At 36.8% G+C, this 23,640-nt stretch overlaps 1 protein-coding gene across 2 annotated transcripts in view; it reads left to right on the top strand.

Moving 5' to 3' along the window:
• MKLN1 (muskelin 1) overlaps positions 1 to 23,640 on the top strand; it is a 171,283-nt gene that overhangs the window by 48,538 nt on the left and 99,105 nt on the right. For both annotated transcript variants that reach the window (XM_059396396.1, XM_059396397.1), the window contains exons 3-5: positions 11,890 to 12,032; positions 13,866 to 13,954; positions 22,541 to 22,650. In XM_059396396.1, the coding sequence (XP_059252379.1) occupies positions 11,890 to 12,032; positions 13,866 to 13,954; positions 22,541 to 22,650 (342 nt within the window). The remainder of the gene's footprint in view (positions 1 to 11,889; positions 12,033 to 13,865; positions 13,955 to 22,540; positions 22,651 to 23,640) is intronic.

The following is a 23,640-nucleotide window of genomic DNA, read 5'->3' as shown; positions in this document are numbered from 1 at the left end:
ATACAAGTATTTTTCTTTTAATTTATGTCTATTGTTTTTTTCAAATGGCTACTAAGTTGTCAGTACATAAATACTTACTAAGGTTTTTAGACCTAACTACTTAATAAATGGAACTGTTAATATTTATTTTGGCCTTGGATGCTGTATTATCTGTTGATGTGTGATAAATTACCCCAAACTTAGCAGTAAAAAACAAACATTTATTATTTCATTCTGTTACTGAGGGTCAGGGATCTGACAAGCGGCTTAGCCGGGTGGTTCTAGCTCAGGGTGTCCTTGAGGTCACAGTCAAGGTGTTGGCCAGACTGCAGTTATCTCAAGGCTTGCCTGGGAGGCATTCACTTTCCTGGTTCTCCAGCTTGTAGATTGCATATGGTGGGGTTTCATGGCCTCCATAATTATGTGAGCCAATTTCCACAATAAATCTCTTATATATCTATCTTATATATCTTTCTATATATCCTATTTCTGTTCTGTTTCTCTGGAGTATTTTAATATACCAACTGTCTTCCACTTCCATGGTTTCCCAACTTTTACTTTCCTGCTGCTTCTGGTGTGTCTACTCTGCTAGTGCACTTAGCGCCATATTAAAAGCTTTGGAGTGAGGACCTGCTTCACAGAGTTTTGGCTCCCCTTCTTTCTGTGAGCATGTACTTCCCACCAGAGTTTGCCTCTGTGCACTCAGGTATTCTGTATCTTCAGATATTTCCTTTTTAAAAAAATCATACCAAGGTTTGGGGTACCTGGGTGGCTCAGTGGGTTAGGCCTTTGCCTTCAGCTCAGGTCATGATCTCAGGGATCCTGGGATTGAGTCCCGCATCGGGCTCTCTGCTCGGCAGGGAGCCTGCTTCCTCCTCTCTTTCTCTCTCTCTCTCTCTGCTTGCCTCTCTACCTACTTGTGATCTCTCTGTGTCAAATAAATAAAATCTTTTAAAAAACCACCATCTCAAGGTTTTATTTTTTTTCTTTTTCAGCCAAGAGATTGTTTAAAATGTCTAACTTCTAGAGATACTTCAACAAACATAACACTCATTGCTGCAGGGATTTGGGAAGAAGGGTACCTATACATTCTGAAATCTGAAATTAAAAATTAGAATTATTACAATCTTTTTGATTAATACCTGGCAAGGGCCATTGATATTGAGAGTACCTTTGTCCTACTCAGTCCTTCCCAGGACTCTGCCTCTTAGAAATAAGAGGATAAGTATGTTAAATGTACATAATTATTTAATACAGCAATTCTTGCATAATGTAGTTCTGGGGAGAAAAAGAATACCTATCTGTAGGGGAAGGCTAGAATGCATTTTTCGTGGGATATTGTTAAGCATTTAAATAAAATCTTCTAGTTAACTTGGAGGGATTTCTACTGTAAAGTGGGAAAAGCATAATACAGAGAAACATCTACAATAAGATCCTATTGTTGTTACCTGAATAACAACTCTCTCTCACCAGTATGTATGTATGTAGCTAGGTAGGTCTACATGTGGGTATATATGTATAATTGTATTTGATGCAGTGAGCCCAGATAAAGATAGGAAAGGACACATATCTGATTGTTAGCATTGGTGAGAGTAAGAGATGAGGAAAGAAAAAGAGAAAACAAAATCAATTACTTAAATCGTTATGCTCATTAAAAATAGCATATATGATATTCCACTTATGTAAAGAATGTGTCTGTGTGAGTTTGTGCATAGAGTCTTAAACTGAATTAGTACCAAAATGGTGGTGGTGGTTATATCAGGATAGTGGATTTTTAATTTCTTTTAAATTTCATTCTTACACTTTTAAAATCTGTTTTTAAGTTTAAATTAAAGCCATTTTCATTGTGATTGGGCACACATATTTTGAGACCTAATGAGAAAACACTGCTTTTAATTTGGAATCATCTGTGCTGGTAGGAAGTAATTATAGCATGAATGAAAACCCCCTAAATACTTTAAGATAGTAATTGCACCCTTCTCCCTCACTCCCTCATCAGAATGTTTTGTTGTTGTTGTTTTAATTTTATTTATTTATTTATTTATTTGACAGAGAGAGAGAGAGAGAGAGAAATCACAAGTAGGCAGAGAGGCAGGCAGAGAGAGAGAGAGAGAGAGAGAGAGAGAGAAGTAGGCTCCCTGCCGAGCAGAGAGCCTGATGCGGGACTCATTCCCAGGATCCCTGAGATCATGACCTGAGCCTAAGGCAGGGGCTTAACCCACTGAGCCACCCAGGCACCCCCTCATCAGAATGTTTTATCAGAGTTACTAACCCTGCCATGGGAAGCCTGTTTTTTCAGTGTCACTGGCAAATATCCTGGCATTGGTTAAAATGTATGTTTAGCAACATATGTCTTGATAATTCCTTTAAGAAAGATCAGATTATAACTCTTCTAAAATTATAAGCTTCTTCTGTGGTAGTTTGAGTAAAAGTATGATTTTAGGTAATAGCTCTTGCTTTCTGGGGCCAGAGAAGGCAGTTAAAATATTTAACAAACAACAAGTATTCTTTTTTTTTCTATAATCTAAATAGATCAGAGAAACTTTAGTGATTATTTAATACAGTTGGGGTGTGTGTGGTGGGTGGGTAGGTGTATGCTTTCATTTTTGTAGTATATTTAGGTTTTTCTTTCTCTGTTGAATCCTAACAAGGATACTATCAGGAAATCTTTTTGAATCTTTTTGATTAATACCTGGCATATACAAGGAAATACAAGAAAATATATGCATTTCAGTATAATTTCTAGGATACCAGTAAATTTATCAAGCCCGATGCGGGACTCGATCCCAGGACCCCGAGATCATGACCTGAGCTGAAGGCAGCAGCTTAACCCACTGAGCCACCCAGGCGCCCGGGCGTAATACATTTTTAATCAATGTATTATTAAATGTAAATATAATTTACTTGGTCCTTAAGCATACAGTATTCATTTTGAAAAATGCACACATAAATGTAATTCATACCTCCATCAAGATATAAAATGTTTCTGTCCCCTCAGAAAGATCCTTTCCGTCTCTTAACAGTGAATCCCTGTCTCTCCCACCCTCCATCGAAAAGCACCGTCTGGATTCTTCTGGCATAGATTAGTTTTTACCAATTCTAAAATTTAATATAAACTGAGTTATAGAGTATATTTATACGTGGCTTTTTATGTGCAGAGTATTTTTCATGTTTATCCATGTTGTTGGCGTGTGTCAATATTATATTCTTTTCATTACAGAATACCATTCTCTTCTATGGATATACCATACTCTGGGGCTTTTTTGTTTTGTTTTGTTTTGTTTTAAGATTTATTTATTTATTAGAGAGAGAGCGAGAGTGGGAAAGGGGACGGAGGGAGAGAGAATATCCAAGCAGACTCCTGCTGAACACGGAGCCCAATGTTGGGCTGTATCTAATGAACCATGAAATCATGACCTAAGTTGAAACCGAAAGTCAGATGCTCCACTGACTAAGCCACCCAGGCACCATAATTTGTTTACCCATCCTGTTTATGAACATTTGCGTTGTTTCAGTTTTTGGTGATTATAAATAAAGACTTTGTATGCATTCTTTTTGAAGCTGTACAACTAATAAGGATTTTTTTTATTCTTTTGGGTTTATATCTAGAGATAGAACTGTTGCATTGTAAGGTAGGGGTCTATTACTTTCTATGAAATCATCAGACTCCCAGTTGCTTCACAGCCTCACCAACATTTGGCATTGACAAACATTTTAATTTTAGTGATTATTGTTAGTGTGAAGTGGTTTTAATTTATAATTCTTTGATGACTAATGATTTAAGAACTTTTTCCATTTGCTTATTTGCTTCTCATTTATCTTTTTGTGAATCGTTTCTGTTTGATTTTCTTATCACTGAGTTGTAGGAATTTCTCACATTTTTTCTGGATATAAATTCTTAGTTATGTATTGCACATATTTTCTCTAAGTCTGTGGCTTGATTGTTCATTTTTTAAGGGATTTATTTATTTATGTATTTGAGAGAGAGAGAGAACGAACACATGTGCACAGAAGTGCCAAGTGAGGGGAGGGGCTGAGGGAGGGAGAATAATATCCAAGCAGACTCCTGCTGAGCATGGAGCCCAACAACTGGTGCTTGATTTTCAGGACACAGGAGATCATGACTTGAGTCTTTTTTTTTTTTTTTTTTTTTTTTTGACAGAGAGAAATCACAAGTAGATGGAGAGGCAGGCAGAGAGAGAGAGAGAGGGAAGCAGGCTCCCTGCTGAGCAGAGAGCCCGATGCGGGACTCGATCCCAGGACCCCAAGATCATGACCCGAGCCGAAGGCAGCGGCTTAACCCACTGAGCCACCCAGGCACCCCATGACTTGAGTCTTAACGTGGAGTTGGACATTTGACCAACTGAGCCACCCAGGCACCCCTTATTCATTTTCTTAATATTAACTTTTATAATTTTTAAAATAGCTATTAAGGTATAATTAATGTACAATAAACTTCACATTTTTGGGGTACGATTTGAAAACTTTTAATCCATATACCCTAAAAAATATCACTACACTTAAAATATTAGACATATCTACTACCCCAGAAGTTTCTTATATCTCCTTTTAATTTATCTCGCCTACCTCCGTCTCCATCTCTAGGCAACCACCGATCTGTATTCTTTCATTATTAATTGATTTACATTTTCTAGGATTTTATTTAAATGGAGAAACATTAGTATGTATTTCTTTTGTCTGATTTTACTCAAAGATATCTTGAAATTCATCTGTATTGTTTGTGTCAGTAATTCATCCATTTTTGTTCCTTAGCTGAATTCTCTTTTAATTACACATCAGTTTGTTTCTCCTATTACCTGTTGATGGACATTAGATTGTTTCTAGTTTTTGTTACAAATAAAAATGCGGTAAAAGTAATATACAAGTATTTATGGCTCTAATTTGCATCTTAAAAATGATTAGTGATATTGACTATCTTTTTGTATGCCTGTTTTGCCTTGCTTAAATGTTCTTTGGTGAAGTGGATATTCAAAGGTTTGTGCATTTTAAAATTTGGTTGTTTTCTTATTATTGAATCTTGAGTTTTTTTTTAAGTTTTATGTATAAAATAATTATACATAATTATTTGATTTGCAATTTTTTTTGAAGATTTTATTTATTTATTTGATAGAGATTACAAGTAGTCAGAGAGGCAGGCAGAGAGAGAGAGAAAGAGAGAGAGAGAGGAGGAAGCAGGCTCCCCGCTGAGCAGAGAGCCTGATGCGGGGCTCGATCCTAGGACCCTGAGACCATGACCTGAGCTGAAGGCAGAGGCTTTAGCCCACTGAGCCACCCAGGCGCCCCTGATTTGCAAATATTTTCTCATCTTCTATAATACCACCTCCCCACAGCTCCTACTTTCTTTCTCTCCTGTTTTTGGGGGGAATCTTTATTAAGTATGATGCTGCCCATGGATATTTTATAGATGTCCTCTGTCCATTGAGAAAGTTGCCTTTTATATATAGTTTTCTGAGGGTTTCTAATCCTGAATGGGAATTGATTTTGTTGTTGTTGCTCCACACCTTAAAACCCTTTTGTGTTTCTCTACTCCACCTGGAGTAGAGTACAGATTTCATAATATTGTCAGATATTACAGCTCTTTTCCAGCAAGATGGGCTGTCTGTTCCCCTCACCTATAAATCCTGACTGGCCTTGTGACTTGGCTTTGACTACCAGGAAATTCTATGAAAATGTTATTGCAATTTCTGAGCAAGGCCTCAAGAGGCCTTATCGCTCTGCTGTCTCTTAGAACACCGAGAGCACAATGCCCTGAAGAAAGCCCACCTGACCTCCTTGAGAATACAGTCCTGTGTGGAGAGGCTCAATTATCCCAACAGGGTTCAGCTTCCTCAGTTCCACCTCATACAAGTTCACTTCTGCAGCCAGTCTGCCTGCCATATGACTGAGTCCTGGTGCTACCATTGGAAGAACTGTCCATTGAACTCATAGAATCTTAAAACCTCGTAAGTCACTGTTGTTTTCAGACACAGCCCAAGACATACATAGATATGGATCTGGACTTCTGTAGTTCTTATTTCCATCTTACCTGTTTCTTTGCCAGTCCTTTCGATGAGAGTAAATGATATTCCCAATTACTCAAATTAGAAGCTAAATCATCCTTGATGCCTGCCTCCCCTTCCTACACCCAACTATCGTTAAATTCCATTTATTCTGTCTCCAAAATACATCTCAGCTGTCTAATCCTCTTCATCTCCATACCTTTCTAGGCCAAATCTTCATCTCATCTCTTGCTTGAATTATTGTAACAACATCTAACTGGTCTGTCAGCTCCTCTGATTTATTCTCCACAAAGCACTCTGTGTGTGTGTGTGTGTGTAGCATTAATGAGATCTTGGCTTCCCATTATATTTAATAGATCCCACTGTGTTTATAATTCAAACTCCTTATAATGGCATAGAATGCCCTGGTGACTGCCTACTTCTTCAGTCCCAACACATACCATTTGACCTCGCTGGTTCTGTGTAGTAGGTTGAGTAATGATCCTCTTGGAAAAATATATGGAATCCCAAAATATGATCTTAAGGTCTTAGCAGATGTAATTAAAGATCTCAAGGTGAGATCATCCTGGATCAAATAAGGCCCTAAATCCAATGAGGAGCATCTTTGTTCAACACAGAAAGATGCCAGGAAGAAGGCCATGTGAACATGGAGGCAGATAGCCACAAGCCAAGAACACCAGGAGCCCCTAGATACTGGAAGAGGAAAAGAAGGATCCTCTCCTAGAGCTTTCAGAGGGAAATGGTCCTGCCAGCACCTTGATTTCAGACTTCTGGGTTCCAGAACTGTGAGAGAATAAGTTTCTGTTGTTTTTTAAACCACCATTTGTGGTAATTTGTTATGGCAGTTTGAGGAAACTTACAACACCCTCTGTTTCATCCTTTAAGCATCCATGAAGCACTTTCATTGCTAAACCTATCTAAAGCTGTAAAGTAAGTCCTACTACCACTAGCTCCCCTATCCCATTTTCTTCCTTTATATCACCCTATTCCTTGTAAGTTGTAATTATTTATATGATTAAAAAGGATTTTAAAAATCACCTTTCTCACATTGAAAAAATATCTCAAGACTGAAATTGGGAACAAGTTTTGAATAGTAAAGTTTTTTATTGTTTGCTTAATTCTGTGGCTGAATTACAAACCATTGAGATAGTTCTTTGATTTCCTGTGTGTGCCTCCCGTTTTTGAAAAGAGATTGTGATGCATTATGTTTTATTTTTAAATTAATATATTGATACTTATATATTTAAAATTCAAAGGTTGATATATAGTGTCATGGAGGAAGACCTTCCTCGCACGGTGTTCCTTCTAGCTGGACTTAGGATCAAATTGCCGTGAGACAGATTAACAGGAGAAGAATCAAATTTAACCGGTGTACCTATGGGGAGTCCATGCAGACATGAAATTCCAAAGACAGTGAGGCAACAGGAAGGTTACATGAGCTAAGATAAAAGGTAGGTTCTAAGGATACGAAGGGGAGAAAGTTCAATAGCAAGAAGCTGAAAGGAGATGTTTCGAAAAACAAGGTTTCAGAGTTCTACAATTAAGTTCCTTAGGTAAAGGGGAGCCTCTGTTAATAGCTCTTTTCCTGGTTCAGGCTCTTATTACCAGCTTAGCAGTTGAGGGGGAGGCTGAGTTTTTCCTGCGTCTGCTGGGTTTTGATTACTTTTAACTTAAAGTAATCTTATGCCAAAGTGACCTGTCCCAGGGCAGCCTGCCCTTGACCCCCTATGATACGTTCTAAAATGGGTTTTCTAGAATGTTGGTTCTAATGAACTTTATTATTATTATTTTTTAAGCTTTTATTGCTGTACCTACAGAAGTTATTTCTCTAAATTAAAAAATAAAGAAAACCCATTTAATTATGGGACAACACTCTTTAATAATAGCAGTACCCAGCATTTATGCTCAAGAGTTGGAAAAATGGAAATGATAAAATTTATGAATAAAGTTAAAATGTGATTAAACATTAAAAATTTTTAAACCTTTTATTGCACGAGTATACCAGACTGGTTTACCAGAACCTTTAGGTTGTTTCAATTTTTTTTTTTTTAAAGTAGGCTCCACACCCGGTTTGGGACTTACAACTCATGACCCTGAGATTAAGAGTCACCTGCTTACCAGTTGAGCCAGCCAGGTGTCCTGAACATTAAAATTTTTCCCTGAGGTGTGTTTGTATCAGACCATTGTGTTTTGTTTCACACTAGAGAGTTTACATTTTATTTGTATATATATATATTTTTTAAACAGAGAGAATGCACATGAACAGGGAGGGGAGAGGCAGAGGGAGAGAGAGAATCTTAAGCAGACTCCACACTCAGTCAGGAGCCCACCACAGGGTTCGGTCTCCCAACCCCCGAGATCATGACCTGAGTTAAAGTAAGAGTTAGATGCTGAACTGACAAAGCCACCCAGGTGCCTTCCTATATAACTTTTTAATAACAAAACGTCTATTTGGTTATAAAATTATATATATACAAAAAATACTTCCTGTTGGATTTAGGGTATTGTATATAGAGTGATGAATGGTACACAACAGATCGTATAAAAATCCATTTTTATTAGTTACAACACTGTACCTAACCAGTTGTCAGGTGAGGCTGACTTCTAAACTGAGACTTCAAAAGATAACTGGAGAAAGGAGGAAAAAGGAAGGAGTGTGGGTTAATGAGGAAGACAGAGCTGTCAGTACTCCCTTGCTTACTTGTATAGTCTGTTCTCTAACATACAGTTGTATTCCTAAGAAACTCTGAATTCCTCAAAAATCATATTACCATACCTATTACTTTGATATGGATAAAAAGGATCAATGATGTAAAGAATAGCAATCTTAGTTTTCTATGGAAGTTTTGATAATAAAGAAATTTTAATCACTGCTTAAGATGTATATAAGCCTGAACAGTTGCTGTGGTGTAGTGATTAAAGCCTTGGTCTGGCATCAGTGAGTCAATAGAGATGCTTTTAACTTCAAATAACAGAAGGTCCTATGACAGTGGGTTAAACAAATTGGGTCTCTCCTGCTTCCTTCTTCCTCCCCAGGAAAACTAGTTAGGCAACTTCTGCTGAAAGCCGAGTGGCTTTTCATTGGCTATCTCTGAGCTTCCCTTAATTTTTTTCTTCATGGTTACACAGTGGTTGTGGCAGTTGCTACTGTTCAAATAGCAAAGAGGTAGCATTTTTTTTGGAAAGCAGAGTTTACCTCTGCTTACATCTCAGCATTTTGTCCTTTGGATGGAAGGTGGCTAGGAAGGACTCGGTTGGAAATGGTGGTTGGGTCAGCTAACCAACAATAGCAGACAGACTGATTTTTAATGTCATGTAGGCCATTGATTCGCATTGTAACAGTGGTCAAATTAATTAGCCTTTCTAAGTCAAAATTCTGTCATCTGTATAGTCAGGATAAAGAGGATAATTATTATTAATATACTACTCCTATTTCTGACTTCTAATAAAATGAGAGAATGAATATAAAAATCCAGGCAATGTGCCAGACAAGGGAGTTAGTGCTCACAAAATATTAAGTCTGATTTCATCATCATCATCATCTTCATAATCTTTCATGTTAACATCAGCTTCATCCTCTTATTGAGGTAAAAGTCACATAACATAAAATTAACCATTTAAAATGTGCACGTCAGTGGCATTTGATACGTTCACGGTGTTGTGCAACTATCTTACCTAGTTCCAAAATGTCTTTAGTCACTCCATAAGAACCTGTGGTACCCATGAAGTAGTCTCTCCATTTCCCCTTAACACAGCTTTTGGCAATTACTAATCTGCTTTCGACCTCTATGGATTTACCTGTTCTGGATGTTCTATATAAGTGGAATCATACAATACAGGATCTTTTAGTCTGATTTTTTTCACCAAGCATATTTTTGGGTTTGTCCATGTCATATCATGTATCAGTGCTCCATTCCTTTTTATGGCTGAATAGTATTCCGTTTTATAGAATTACTTCATTTTGTTCTTCCATTTATTAGTTGATGGGCTTTTGGGTTGTTTCTGCCTTTTGGCTGTTGTGAGTAGCCCTGCTCTGAACATTTGTTTACAAGTGTTTATTGACCACCTTTTTTTTTCTTTTTCTTTTTTTTTTACTTCTTGTGAGTATATATGTAGGAGTAGAACTTTAACTCCTTGAGGAACTGCCAAACATCAGCAATATCTAAGGGGGTTCCAGTTTCTCTATATCCTTGTCAACACTTGATATTTTGTTTGTTTTTCATTATAGCTGTCCTAGTGTGGGTGTGAAGTTATATTTTATTGTGATTTTTATTTGATTTCCCTGATGATAAGTGATACATCTTTTCATGTGCCTGTTAACCATTTGTTTATCTTTCTTGGAGAGGGGACTATTGAGGTCCTTTGCTGGTTTTAAATTAGCTTGTCTTTTTTTGTTGTTGAGTTATAAGAATTTTTTGTATTTTCTGGATACTAACCCCTTGTTAAGTTTATTATTTGCAAATATTTTCTCCCATTCAGTGGGTAATATTTTCACTTTCTTGATAGTAACCTTTGATGCACAAAATTTTTAATTTTTCCGAAGTGTAACTTATTTTAATTTTTGGAGTCATATCTAGGAAATCACTGCCAAATCCAGAGTCTCTTATTTACCCCTATTTTCATCTAAGAGTTTTAGAGTTTTAGCTCTTACATGTGGGTCTTTGGTCCTAAAGGATCGATTTTGGATCAGTTTTGGTCCACCTTCAGTTAATTTTCTTTGCATGTTATGAGGTAGGATCAACTACCAATTTTATTTTTATCCTACCTTTTTCATCTGTATTCCCCATTATTAGCGTGAAGCCACTGCAACAAAACTTCTGAATCATTTTTCTGAATAGCTTTTTCTCCATATACTCAACCAGTAGAAATTTCCTTTTTTATTTTTATAATTGAAACAGTCTACATAATGTAAAATGTGTGCCCTAATTAACAATCATTTTATCCAGTGTGTAACAGGAAATCTTGAGCTACATTAGACATACGTATTGTAGGTCCAGGTTTTGTTTTGTTTTGTTTTTTTAAGATCTTTTTTGTTTATTTGACAGAGAGAAAGACAGGGAGCAGGAACACAAGCAAGGGAAGTAGGAGAGGGAAAGCAGGCTTCTGAGCAGAGAGCCTGACACATAGTGGATTATAGGACCCGAGGATCATGACCTCAGCCAAGGCAAGGCAGACACTTAACGATTGAGCCACCCAGGCACCGTCAGGTTTTTTTTATTTTAAACTTGACAGGGTTGGTTAGTAAATCTCTAAGTTTGTTTTTAAGTTTAAAATTTTATCACTAATTTTGAACACTGAATTTGCTATCAAGAGTGTAGTTGCGGGTCCCTGGGTGGCTCAGTTGGTGAGTGACTGCCTTCGGCACAGGTCATGATCCTGGAGTCCTGGGATCGAGTCCCACATTGGGCTCCCAGCTCCATGGGACGTCTGCTTCTCCTTCTGACGTCCCTTCTCATGTGCTCTCACTCTGTCTCTCTCTCTTGCTCTCTCTCAAATAAATAAATACAATCTTAAAAAAAAAAAAAAGTATAGTTGATGAGAATATGTGATTGCTGCTTTTATAATCTAATCTTGTTTTATTTGGTAATTCATAGTCTGTTTATATCTTTTATTGAATGGCATACCTTCATTAGAAGTCATCTGATTAGTCCTTTTCTCCCCCTTCATCTGAAGTTCAGGATGATGTAGTTTGCTGGGGAAAAGTGGTGGTGGTATGGCAGCCTACGAAGGGCTGTGTCATACTGTTATTTAGCATTAAAAACATAGTCTTCCAGTGTAGGATGGATAGGATGGATCTTACGCATTCTTCAGCTAACTCTTCTAAGTTTTAACTTTTAAAGTTGTTTGTTCTAAACAAAGGAGGATATAATTTGGTTGTTTCTTTTTTTAGTACCTGATTCTGAAACTTGAAAGGCCTGCTATAGTCCAGAACATCACATTTGGAAAATATGAGAAAACTCATGTCTGCAATTTGAAGAAATTTAAAGTCTTTGGTGGAATGAATGAAGAAAATATGACAGAGCTATTGTCCAGGTGAGTTATGATTATGGGGAGGAGAAAGTTGTCTTCTGAACAAGCTACAGTCTTATTTTATCTCTTCATGACTAAATCTGCATGGTTTGATCTTTCTTTCAAGGGAGAAACGAATATTTCTACTATGGTATTTCTAGTGCCTTATTTTTTTTTTTTTTTCAAAGATTTATTTATTTATTTGACAGAGAGAGATTACAAGTAGGCAGAGAGGCAGGCAGAGAGAGAGAGGAGGAAGCAGGCTCCCTGCTGAGCAGAGAGCCCAATGCGGTACTCAATCCCAGGACCCTGAGATCATGACCTGAGCCGAAGGCAGCGGCTTAACCCACTGAGCCACCCAGGCACCCTAGTGCCTTATTTTAATATTGTGTCTTGAGTTAACCTTTTTTTAACCATCAGCCACAATTTAATATTGTTACTAAAGAAGAAAATAAAACTTGGGTGTTTTTTTCCCTACTAATTTCTCAGTCTTATTTTTGAACTGTAAGTGACCTCAGAAATATTTTCAGCTTTAATAAAAATCTTTACTATAAAAATATAGACTCTAGGGAGGCCTGGGTGGCTCAGTCAGTTAAGCATCTGCCTTCTGCTCAGGTCATGATCCCAAGGTCCTGGGATTAAGTTCCGCATCGGAGGCCTCTTCTCCCTCTGCCTGCCACTTCCCTGGTTTTTGCTCTCTCTCTCTGACAATTAAATAAATAAAATCTTAAAAAACATATGTATAGACTCTGTCCAAAATATTAAGATCGATTGCCCTAATCCAGAAACAATATTTTGAGAATATAGTATAAATTGGAGACTAAAAAGAGAAAAAGTATGTGACTCTATCTACCCCAGTACCTGCCACTTGGAAGGAGCTTAGTAAATTTGAGTTTTAAAGACTTAGACCATGAGGAATGAAAGTGTTAATTAATTTGCTCCCTAGATAATGAAAAATCAGACAGTCAGTAACATGGACAAGTAAAGCCATAGTGTTTTAGAATATCTTTATGATATAATATGTGCCATTAGCATAGTGTTTGATAAAAGTAAATATTACATCGATACTGCATTTAAGTCATGAAAGTATGTTAGGACACAAGGCAACTGATATTCCTGTAAATACTTATGTTTCAATCCTAGCTGTTTACGCAGAGAGGTGGTAAGGGTTTATTTTTATTTAGAATGAAGTGGGTGCTATTAAACTAATGGAGTAAAAGAACATTATTAACGTCTTAATTGGAATTTTTAAAAACTTAATTGTTTCACAGGCTCTAATACTTGGCTCTAAGTTGTCAGAATTGAACGTGAATTATTTTTTAATTTTTTTCTTACTGCTTATATATTTGATGTTATATTCAGTTATACACTAAAGACACTAGTTTCTATTGCACATTTCCATGCACTGTGGCCACATCCTGTAATTAACGCTGAACGTTTTTCATTAGCCCTCATATAGTTAGAACACAGTTATAATGCAGTTGATGTGAATGTGCAAGTTTTGACCTATATTCTCATTATTCTGATGTTTGACTACCGCCCCCCCCCCCCCCTTTTAAAGATTATTTATTTGTCAGAGAGAGCACAAGCAGGGGGAATGGCAGGCAGAGGGAGAAGCAGGCTGCCCGCTGAGCAAGGGGCCGGATGCAGGACTCAGTCCCAGGACCTTGGGATCATGACCTGAGCTGAAGTCAGATGCTTAACCAACTGAGCCTCCCAGGCGTCCTTTCGATGACTCCTTTACATTTTCTTGATCATGTATTTTGTTTAACCTTAAGATCTGAGTATGATTTATGTTTTAGTGTGTTTATTAAATTATGAAGTCAAATTTGATAGCCTATTTTTTTTTCCCCACAGTGGCTTAAAGAATGATTATAACAAAGAAACATTCACCTTGAAGCATAAAATTGATGAACAGATGTTCCCTTGTCGATTCATTAAAATAGGTAAGGTTTTTAGCATTCTGAAATAGAAATAAATTCTTTATACCATCAGTCAGCAAATTACAGCCTGTGGTCTGAATCCTTTGGAACTCCTGTTTTTTATAATAGGATTTTATGGGAACACTGCCACACTCGTTATTCACTGGTTGTAATGTCTGTCTTGCATTTGCTGTACAAACGAGTTGCAAGAGACAAAATGTTTACTGTTTGGCCCTTTGCAGCAGAAGTTTTCTGTTGCCTGCTTTATAAATCTGTAAGTGACAGTTACTTCAAGTGGAACCTTTTCCAGATATTTTTTCGTTTGAAGGTTATCTTAGAAGGTTTAATGAGATAAGTGACTTAGTTCAGCTTTGATTGTTTTATGGAAAGTTTAACAAGTTATTATAGAGCTTAATATTCTAAACTAAATAGTGATGAATTCCTTGAGGAAGTATATTATGCTATTTTCTGTTTTTCTTTTTTTAACCCTCCCCCCCAATTCTGTTTTTTCTTTTTCTTTTTCTTTTCTTTTCTTTCTTTCTTTTTTTTTTTTTTTTTTTTTTTTTTTTTAGTGAAATGTTGGGCAAACCCATTAAACTAATTTTGTGGCCCACTAATATGGTACAATGGAAGATTTGAAAAATACTACCTAAGGCGTGTATTTATTTAGCAAGTGTTTTAGCTTAAGACAGTATTGTAATGCCTCCTCAGCATTAGTATTTTTAGGGTTATTTTGCTTTTCTTCAGGATTTTTTCTTTAAGGTAGAAAAGTTGAAGACTTGACTCAATTTGCAGTCTGCATCTATGTTGCATAGCTCAAAGTATTATGTTAAAATTAAAGTGAATCAGATCCTTCAAAGAATATTAATAAAAGCCAGAATACCATGTTTTGATTTGGGAGAAAAAGTCCTCTTTTGGAACGAGCAGTGTACTTCGTACTCATTTTTTGCCAACGTATCAAGAGGTGGCCTGTTCATTTCATTGACTCAAATAGTTCTGTTGGGTAAAAAGAATATCTAAGGTCTTACTAAGGACTACTATAAAAGAAAAACTACTTTGATAATAGTTGGGCTATCCATTGTGTTACTTTTTTTAGACTATGGTTTCTATTGTTACAATAAATAATTGTAAATAAAAACCTGTTTGCTGTTTTCCTATGAGAATTTATGAACAAGCAAATTTTTTTACTAAGTTTAACTCTTGGTTGCTTTTTTTTTGTACTGAGTACTTCTTTCCTCAGTATGCAGACCACCCAGTTCCTACAGACCCTAGCGTAGCTTTAGTAGTTGTGCATTTGCATATTTCAGATCTAGAAGCAGTGAGATGTCTTATATTTTTCTGTAATAAATTTAGGTTCTATTAAATTTTAAAGTACTTATTCAACCTGTTTTGCTTCATCACACAAAGTGAAAATTCTCTTTCTCTTTTTATGTTCAGAATCTTTTATTCTATTTATTTTATTGTGCTTTTTTGCTTTTTTGCGCAGTACCTACAGTCATTGGTTTACTTTGAAGGAAACTACCTACTGCTACTGCTTCTGTAGTTCTCAGTCTTCTAGTATTATTCATTATAAGTGTGAGTAGATGTCTGTTTAGGGAAGTTGTGTGGTTTCTTCCCTTAAAAAATTATAAAATTATAAAATTATCTCTTCTGGAAAAGTTAGACATTCAGCTGCCTAAAGATAAGATATTGGACCTCTTTCCAGCCTTTCTGTCAGCCTTCAATTACAGAGCATAATGATGTCTTTTACTTAACCCTGGGTTAGTTTTATGGTTTTCAGGCAAAATGTTAATTGGAGCTTTTCAAATAATTGTAGACACTTACTACTCATTTTATATCTAGGATATTAATATTTAGATAACTTCATATTTCTTCTCTGTTAAAAGATACTAATAGTGGTCTGCTGTGTGCTTGCTTTCTAGTCTTCTTAACATTTTTTTGATACATTTTCTTTGAAAATAATATAATGTGAAAATGTGAAACTCAAAGCCTTAATGTTAGGTTAGTATTTTTAGTTTATCACCATGTTTTCTTAAAAAAACAATCATTCTGAAAAAGTACTTGAGTGATGTGTAGCTCTCTCTTATTGGTGATTTAGCAGATATATGTTTACCTTCTTGGGATAAATTGTTAGAATGACTTAGATTTCTTTTTTTTATTTTTATTTTTTAGATTATTTATTTATTTATTTATTTATCGGGGGGGCGGGGGGGGGAGTGAGCACAGGCAGACAGAATGGCAGGCAGAGGCAGAGGGAGAAGCAGGCTCTCTGCTGAGCAAGGAGCCCGATGTGGGACTCGATCCCAGGACGCTGGGATCATGACCTGAGCCAAAGGCAGCTGCTCAACCAACTGAGCCACCCAGGCGTCCCTAGAATGACTTAAATTTCTGTGGATTTTTTTTGATTTTTGCAGACTGGATGGTTGTGGGGGCTTTAGGGAGAAACTTCAGCTCTGGCTGGATTTGGCGTGCATTCTGGATCCTCAGAAGTATTTTGAAGTCTAGAATGAGTACTAAGTCTGGGAGGAGTGCCGTAATGGTGGCCCTTTATGCAGACAGATGGAAAGTTGATATTTAAAAAATATACCAAGAAGAGAAAAATTAATATAGTAGTAATAACTCATAATAATAGCTAATATTTATTGATCACTTACTATGTACCAGATACTGTGCTAAATGTTTTGTGTACTCACTAATTCTGTAGTAAAATAGATGTATCCTTTCGGAGTGCTTAGTCTTGAATTTTTAGGATCTTTCAGAACTTTGAAATTCCTAGCATCTTCTAATACCTGTTTCAACCATTTAGGATGGGAGTTTTCTTACTGCCAAAGAACACTGAATATGCCACAGAGGCATTTTTGTTGTGTTGAGATGTTGACCCTGCCTTGATCCTAGAGTATCAGGAGCCTGCAGCCTCATACCCATATTTGCCATAAAAATATTACCACTTTTGGGGTGCCTGGGTGGCTTAGTGGGTTAAAGCCTCTGCCTTCGGCTCAGGTCATGATCTTAGGGTCCTGGGATCGAGCCCCTTGTTGGGCTCTCTGCTCAGCAGGGAGCCTGCTTCATTTCCTCTCTCTGCCTGCCTCTGCCTACTTGTGATCTCTGTCTGTCAAATAAATAAATAAAATCTTTTAAAAAAATATTACTACTTTCTACACATGTCATTATGAAAAAGAAAGAAAGGCACTGATCCTGATCATACCTGTGTCTGATTGTCCAATGAGGAAAATTGGCAGTTGAATGTAGGATACAAACTCTTAGCTTTAGGATTTGTATTAAGAATTTTAAATCTTTATTTGAGGTGGGAACAAAGATCTCTTTCATCAGGAAGCAAAGAACATGTGCCTGGAGCTGCAGTTCACATTTAGATTTGACATATAATGCATAGTATGTCTATTTGCATTATTGAAGTTATTAATGTCACAGAGATCATTTGTAAAATTTGAAGTGGGTGTACATCACTCTGCTTATTCTGTATATATCCCTTCAATCTGCTAAAAATTAATTGTGCATTTCATTCATCTTTAATATATGGTATTCTTGTGAGATGACTTCCTAATTAACCTCCCTCTCAACATTGTTCTTTGAAAGACTTTAAGAATTATAATTAATATTATTTTAGAAATATTTCTCTTGGGCCATCCAGTATGTAGGCAGAATCTTTCTAAAAACACAGTTGCTAAAATAGTTTTTAATGAACATTTTTGAGTGCCTGGGTGGCTCAGCTGGTTAAGCAACTGCCTTCAGCTCAGGTCATGATCCCAGTGTCCTGGGATTGAGTCCTAGGTGGGGCTCCCCCTGCTCTGCGAGGAGCCTGCTTCTCCCTCTACCTCTACCTGCCACTCCCCCTGCTTGTGCTCTTTTTCTCTCTGTCAAATAAATAAATGAAATCTTAAAAAAAAAAAAAAGGATTTCATTTATTTATTTGACACAGAGAGAGAGATCATAAGTAGGCAGAGAGGTAGGCAGAGAGAGAGGGGGAAGCAGGCTCCCCGCTGAGTGGAGAGCCCAATATGGAACTCGAACCCAGGACCCTGAGATCATGACCTGAGCCGAAGGCAGAGGCTTAACCCACTGAGCCACCCAGGAACCCCAAATGAAGTCTTTTTTAAAAAAGTGAACATTTTACTGGGACTTGAATAAGATATAATAGGAGGAATTTTTTCTCCTAATCTTATTGAACATGGACCTGGAACTTGAAATTCCTAACTAATGTCTGGTTATACTTAGAGACTATGTTCTTTTGGCCTTGGGTTTAAAATCCTATGTTAGGGTTGATTGGGTGGCTCAGTCAGTTAAGCATCTGCCTTTGGCTCAAGTCATGATCCCAGGGTTCTGAGATGGAGCCCTGCATCAGGCTCCCTGCTCAGCCCCGAGTCTGTTTCTCCCTCTGCCTCTTTCCCACCTCACCCCGCCAGGGGCCCCATCCCAGCTTCTGCTTTCTCAATCACTCTCTCTCGAATAAATAAAAAAAATTTTTTTTAAGATAATTTAGTATTCATTCATAAAACTTTCTGAAAATTTTGTTGTTTGTACATGTAAACTAAGAGCCGTATTTATACATTCTGGAAGTCTGTCATATATGCTAATGGCTGGTTGCTACTGCCTGTGTGTATCTTCACTCACACAGATAGAAAATCATTTGACATAGTAACACTTTTGCTCCTCATGAATATGATATGCTAAAAGAGAACAGCAGACTTGGAAATCAGGTCTGATATCAGGTATGGTGGCTATTCTACTTTGATACTTAAAACTTGACAAGTGTCAGTTTTTAAAATGTAATTATAGTATTCGTTCTGAACCATATTAGCGTTATATTAAAATCCATTGGCGGGGCGCCTGTGTGGCACAATTGTTGAGTGTCCAACTCTTGGTTTTAGATCAGGTAATGATCTCAGGATGGTAGAATTGAGCCTACGTTGGGGTCTGCACTCAGCACAGAGTCTGCTTGAGATTCTCTCTCCTTCTCTCTCTGTCCCTCCCACTCTTGCTTGTGCTCAGTCCCTAAAATAAATAAATTTAAAAAAAAAAATTCTTTGGCTTGTCTTGCACTTTTATCCATGTGTGGTTTTCTGACATCATTCATTATTCATTTAAGAATATGGCTCACTGAGTTATGCAGATCTTCCAGATGTTGAAACATTTTATTATGTAATATTTTTTGAAAACATACTCATTAATAGATCAGTACCAGTCTTACAGCAAAGTCTTAATTGCCTGGAAATAGTTAAATTTGCAACCTTGGATACCAGTTTTCGGGGGGGGGGTATATTTTTTAAAGGTTTTATTTATTTATTTTTAATGAGAGGGTGGGGAGGGGCAGAGGAAAAAGGAGAGAGAGAATCTCAAGCAGACCCCCTGTAGAACACAGAGCCCAACAGGGGTCTCAGTCCCAAGACCACGAAATCGTGACCAGAGCTGAAATCAAGAGTCAGATGCTGAACTGACTGAGTCATCCAGGTGTCCCAATTCTCCAAAATCGTGATTTTTCCTTGAAAGCTTGAATTTTATTCTTTTCTTTTTTTTTTAAAGGTTTATTTATTTATTTATTTGACAGAGATCACAAGTAGGCAGAGAGGCAGGCAGAGAGAGGGGGGGGGGAAGCAGGCTCCCCACTGAGCAGAGAGCCCAATGTGGTGCTTGATCCCAGGACCCCAGGATCACGACCTGAGTTGGCGGCAGAGGCTTTAACCCACTGAGCCACCCAGGTGCCCCTTGAATTTTATTTTTGGCAACAAATACTGTCTGTTGTTTTCTTTGAAATGACAGGTAAATATCTGGCCTATACTCCACATTAAATAATCATAAGTGATCTGTCAATTTTTCTTTTAAAAGGAAGTTGTATCCTGTTAGGGGTCTTGCACAGGGGAAGACAAATAGCTATTTTAGCTCGAACAGCTATGTAGATTCTTTTCCTTGAGATAACCATTATGCTTTGGTATGTAGCAAAAGTACTTTATGTGTACTTCCCACTGTGTCACACAGAATGTTAAAAAGATGTGTACCTAATGATTAGGATTTATTAAAATTTTTATTGCATCATTAAGGACATTCTTAAATGAATTGCCCCCCCCCCTTTTTAAAACTCCAAGTATATGATGGCAAGGAATACAACTTAATCTTTACTGTATTAAGAAATACTAGGGTGCCTGGGTGGCTCAGTAGATGAAGCAGCTGCCTTCAGCTCAGGTCATGATCCCAGGGTCCTGGGATCAAGTCCTGCATCAGGCTCCCTGCTAGGTGGGGAGTCTGGTTCTCCGTCTCCTTCTGTCTGCCACTCTGCCTATTTACGCTCTTTGTCAAAAAAAAACAAAGTCTTAAGAAAAAAAAAGAAATACTGATACATTTTCATGGTACTACTAAGATGCTAGAAGTTTTACTCACCATTGCTTTTTATAAAAAAGAAAAAATTGGATATATACCACTGAGACTTTTATTGAGATTCCATTAAATTTACAATTAATTTGAGGAGAACTGGCATGTTTACAACATTGAGTTTTCCCATTTAAGAATATTGTAAGACCTTTCATTTATTCAGTTCTTAAGTAACATTTTCTGTTATCTTCAATAGATTCTGCTTGTATTAAAGTTTATTCTGAGATGTTGTAAGCTCTTGTGACTATTTTATTTTTTTAAAGATTTTATTTTATTTATTTGACAGAGAGACAGTGAGAGAAGGAATACAAGCAGGGACAGAGGGAGAGGGCCATTTTATTTTATTTTAAAGATTTTATTTATTTATTTGACAGAGAAAGAAAGAGAGCCCAAGCAGGGGGAGTGACAGGCAGAGGGAGAGGGAGAAGCAGACTCTACACAGAGCAGGGAGAGCTGATGCGGAACTTGATTGCACTATCCCCGATCAGGACTTGAGCCCTGAGCGGCAGACAGTCGCTTAACCAACCAAGCCACTTCGCGTCCTCTTGTGACCATTTTAAAGGGGACTTTTCATTAAATTTTCTAGTTGGTTATTACAAGAAAAGGGAAGACTGATTTTCATGTTTACCTTGAATACAATCTTAAGTTTTTCAGTTGAATCTCTTGAATTTCTTATGAAGATAGCTATATCATGTTCACTGTTTTTTCTTTTCTTTTTTTTTTTTTTTTATTTATTTATTTGACAGAGAGAAATCACAAGTAGATGGAGAGGCAGGCAGAGAGAGAGAGAGAGGGAAGCAGGCTCCCTGCCGAGCAGAGAGCCCGATGCGGGACTCGATCCCAGGACTCTGAGATCACGACCTGAGCCGAAGGCAGCGGCTTAACCCACTGAGCCACCCAGGCGCCCCTCACTGTTTTTTCTTAATTTGGTTTTTTATTTCCTTCATATTGCATTGGCTAAGATCTTCCATATAGTGTTGAATAAAAGAGATAATTGGGATTCTTTGTCCTGTTACGGACTTGAGCTGCAATACTTACTGTTTCTCGATTAGGTTTAATTTTTGAGGTCTTTGATATTTAACAAAAATTTTAGGTAAGGTAGTTTTCTTTTGTCTTCTATTTCTTTTTTTTTTTTTTTTTAAAGATTTTATTTATTTATTTGGCAGAGAGATATCACAAGTAGGCAGAGAGGCAAGCAGACAGAGGGGGGAAGCAGGCTCCCTGTAGAGCAGAGAGCCCGACTCAGGACTTGATCCCAGGACCCTGAGATCATGATTCCAGCCGAAGTCAGAGGCTTAACCCACTGAACCACCCAGGCACCCCAAGAGGGTTTTTTTTTTTTCTAATGAGTAGAAAATAAATTTTATTAATTTATTGTAAACACAAGTTGAGGTTATCAGACACATTTTCTTTTACTTGGTTAACATGGTGAATTACACTAATATGGCTTCTATTATTGAATCATCCTTCCATTCCTGGAATGGACTCTATATTTGATTATAGTAAAAACCTCGTAGAATTTTTTTGCAAGTTAAAAAAATTTTTTGAATATATACTTATAACTGAGATCAGCCTTAAATTATTTTTCTTCTGATTTTGTTTTCGGGGTTATGCCACTTGTTAAGAATTGAACTTTAATCTTTTGTGCTCTGATACAGTTTAATTTATATAGTAATAATTTGTTTCTTGTGGGTTTGATAAAATTTGACTGCTAAATAATCTAGCTCTGGTCCTGTTTTAAGAGGGGTAGGTAAATGAGCGCTTTGAATTTATTTTGTAGTGTTTTTATAAAGTAAACCCTGTGGCTCAATTGTTAAGCATCTGCCTTTGGCTCAGGACATGATCCCAGGGTCCTGGGATTGAGCCTAAGGCTCCCTGCTGGTCAGGAGGCCTGCTTCTCCCTCTCCCACTCTGCCTGCCTATGTTCCCTCTCTTACTGTGTCTCTCTCTGTCAAATAAGTAAAATCTTTTTTAATAAGTAAATTAATTAATTAAATTAAACCGCTTGATGGCATGGATCATATTTTCTTTTTTTACTGTAGCCCCAGCACCTAATAATACAGTGTTAGCCTTTAAAAGAAAAATGTTCTGAAAATTTGTTGAATGAATTTAAATGGGCATGAGTAGTGATTTTAATCTGCTAAGGTTTTATTTGAACTATGTTAATTTTTTCCTCTTTCTTTCTTTCTCTCTCTCTCTCTCTCTCTCTCTCTCTCTTTCTTCACAAAGTTCCACTCTTATCCTGGGGACCCAGCTTTAACTTTAGCATCTGGTATGTTGAACTTAGTGGCATTGATGATCCCGACGTAGTACAACCCTGTCTCAACTGGTATAGCAAGGTAGGACTGTATTTTAAAATCCTGATTTTATGTTTCTGATGTCTATAAGGGGAGAAATGTGTCAAGCTTTGTCTTCATTTAGAAAAATTTAAAATACTGAGAATAATAATAACTATAGTGATTAATCAACTAATATTTATTATTTATATTCTGCCAGCTGCTAAGCAGTCTTTATAACTTATTTAATCATTACCATTCTGTGAGATAGGTACAATTATTATCCCTCTTTTATAGATGATGAAATAGAGCATGGAGAGTTTGAGTATCTTGCTCAAGTCCCCACAGTTCACAATTAATTGTAAAGTGCCTAAGCTAGCATATAAACTCAGGCAGTCTAGTTCCAGAGTCTGCCATTTATATATATTATTAAACCTTTCTGATCCTGAATTTTGTTTTCAACCTATATTGATAGAAATTTTTAAACATAGTTTTTAGTGGGGACTGCTTTTATAACACATTACTCGATTGTGTTTGTTGAGTAAAATAGGAATATTTGCTTTTCCTTTAAATAATTTGAAATAGCTTCTGTAAGTATTATGATCTTATGCTTATAGGAAGTATAAAAATTATATTTAACAATTTTGTTCATAGATCATTTTATACTGTAGATACAGCTTGGAAAATGTCAGTTTAAGTTATTGAGAAGTAGGTCTTGTGGGGTTTTTGCATACCTTTTGTGCTTTGTTTTTTGCTTGTGACTCTCATAGCTTTTTTTCTTCTTTTTTTTTTTAAATGGGGGGCTCACTCTTTCTTGTCAAGGAGATAAAGCTTCACTCTCTTCACTACTTCCTGTTACTTTTATTTGTGAGTAGGGGTGAACTGATCTACTCATAGGAGATTGGGAAACACTGTAAATTCTAAGGTTTTTCATATGGAATTTCAGCTCTTTTCTGGTGAGTTTAATTGAGGAACTCTGACTAATTTGTTTTTGGCATTTGATTATATTCAACTTAAAATAGAGGCTGAATTTTAGTATTTTCTGTATTTTTC

This window comes from Mustela nigripes, chromosome 4 (assembly GCF_022355385.1).
Source record: "Mustela nigripes isolate SB6536 chromosome 4, MUSNIG.SB6536, whole genome shotgun sequence".
Classification (NCBI taxonomy): Eukaryota; Metazoa; Chordata; class Mammalia; order Carnivora; family Mustelidae; genus Mustela; species Mustela nigripes.
Note: the sequence above shows the minus strand (reverse complement) of the source record. Positions and strands in the feature narration are given on the sequence as shown.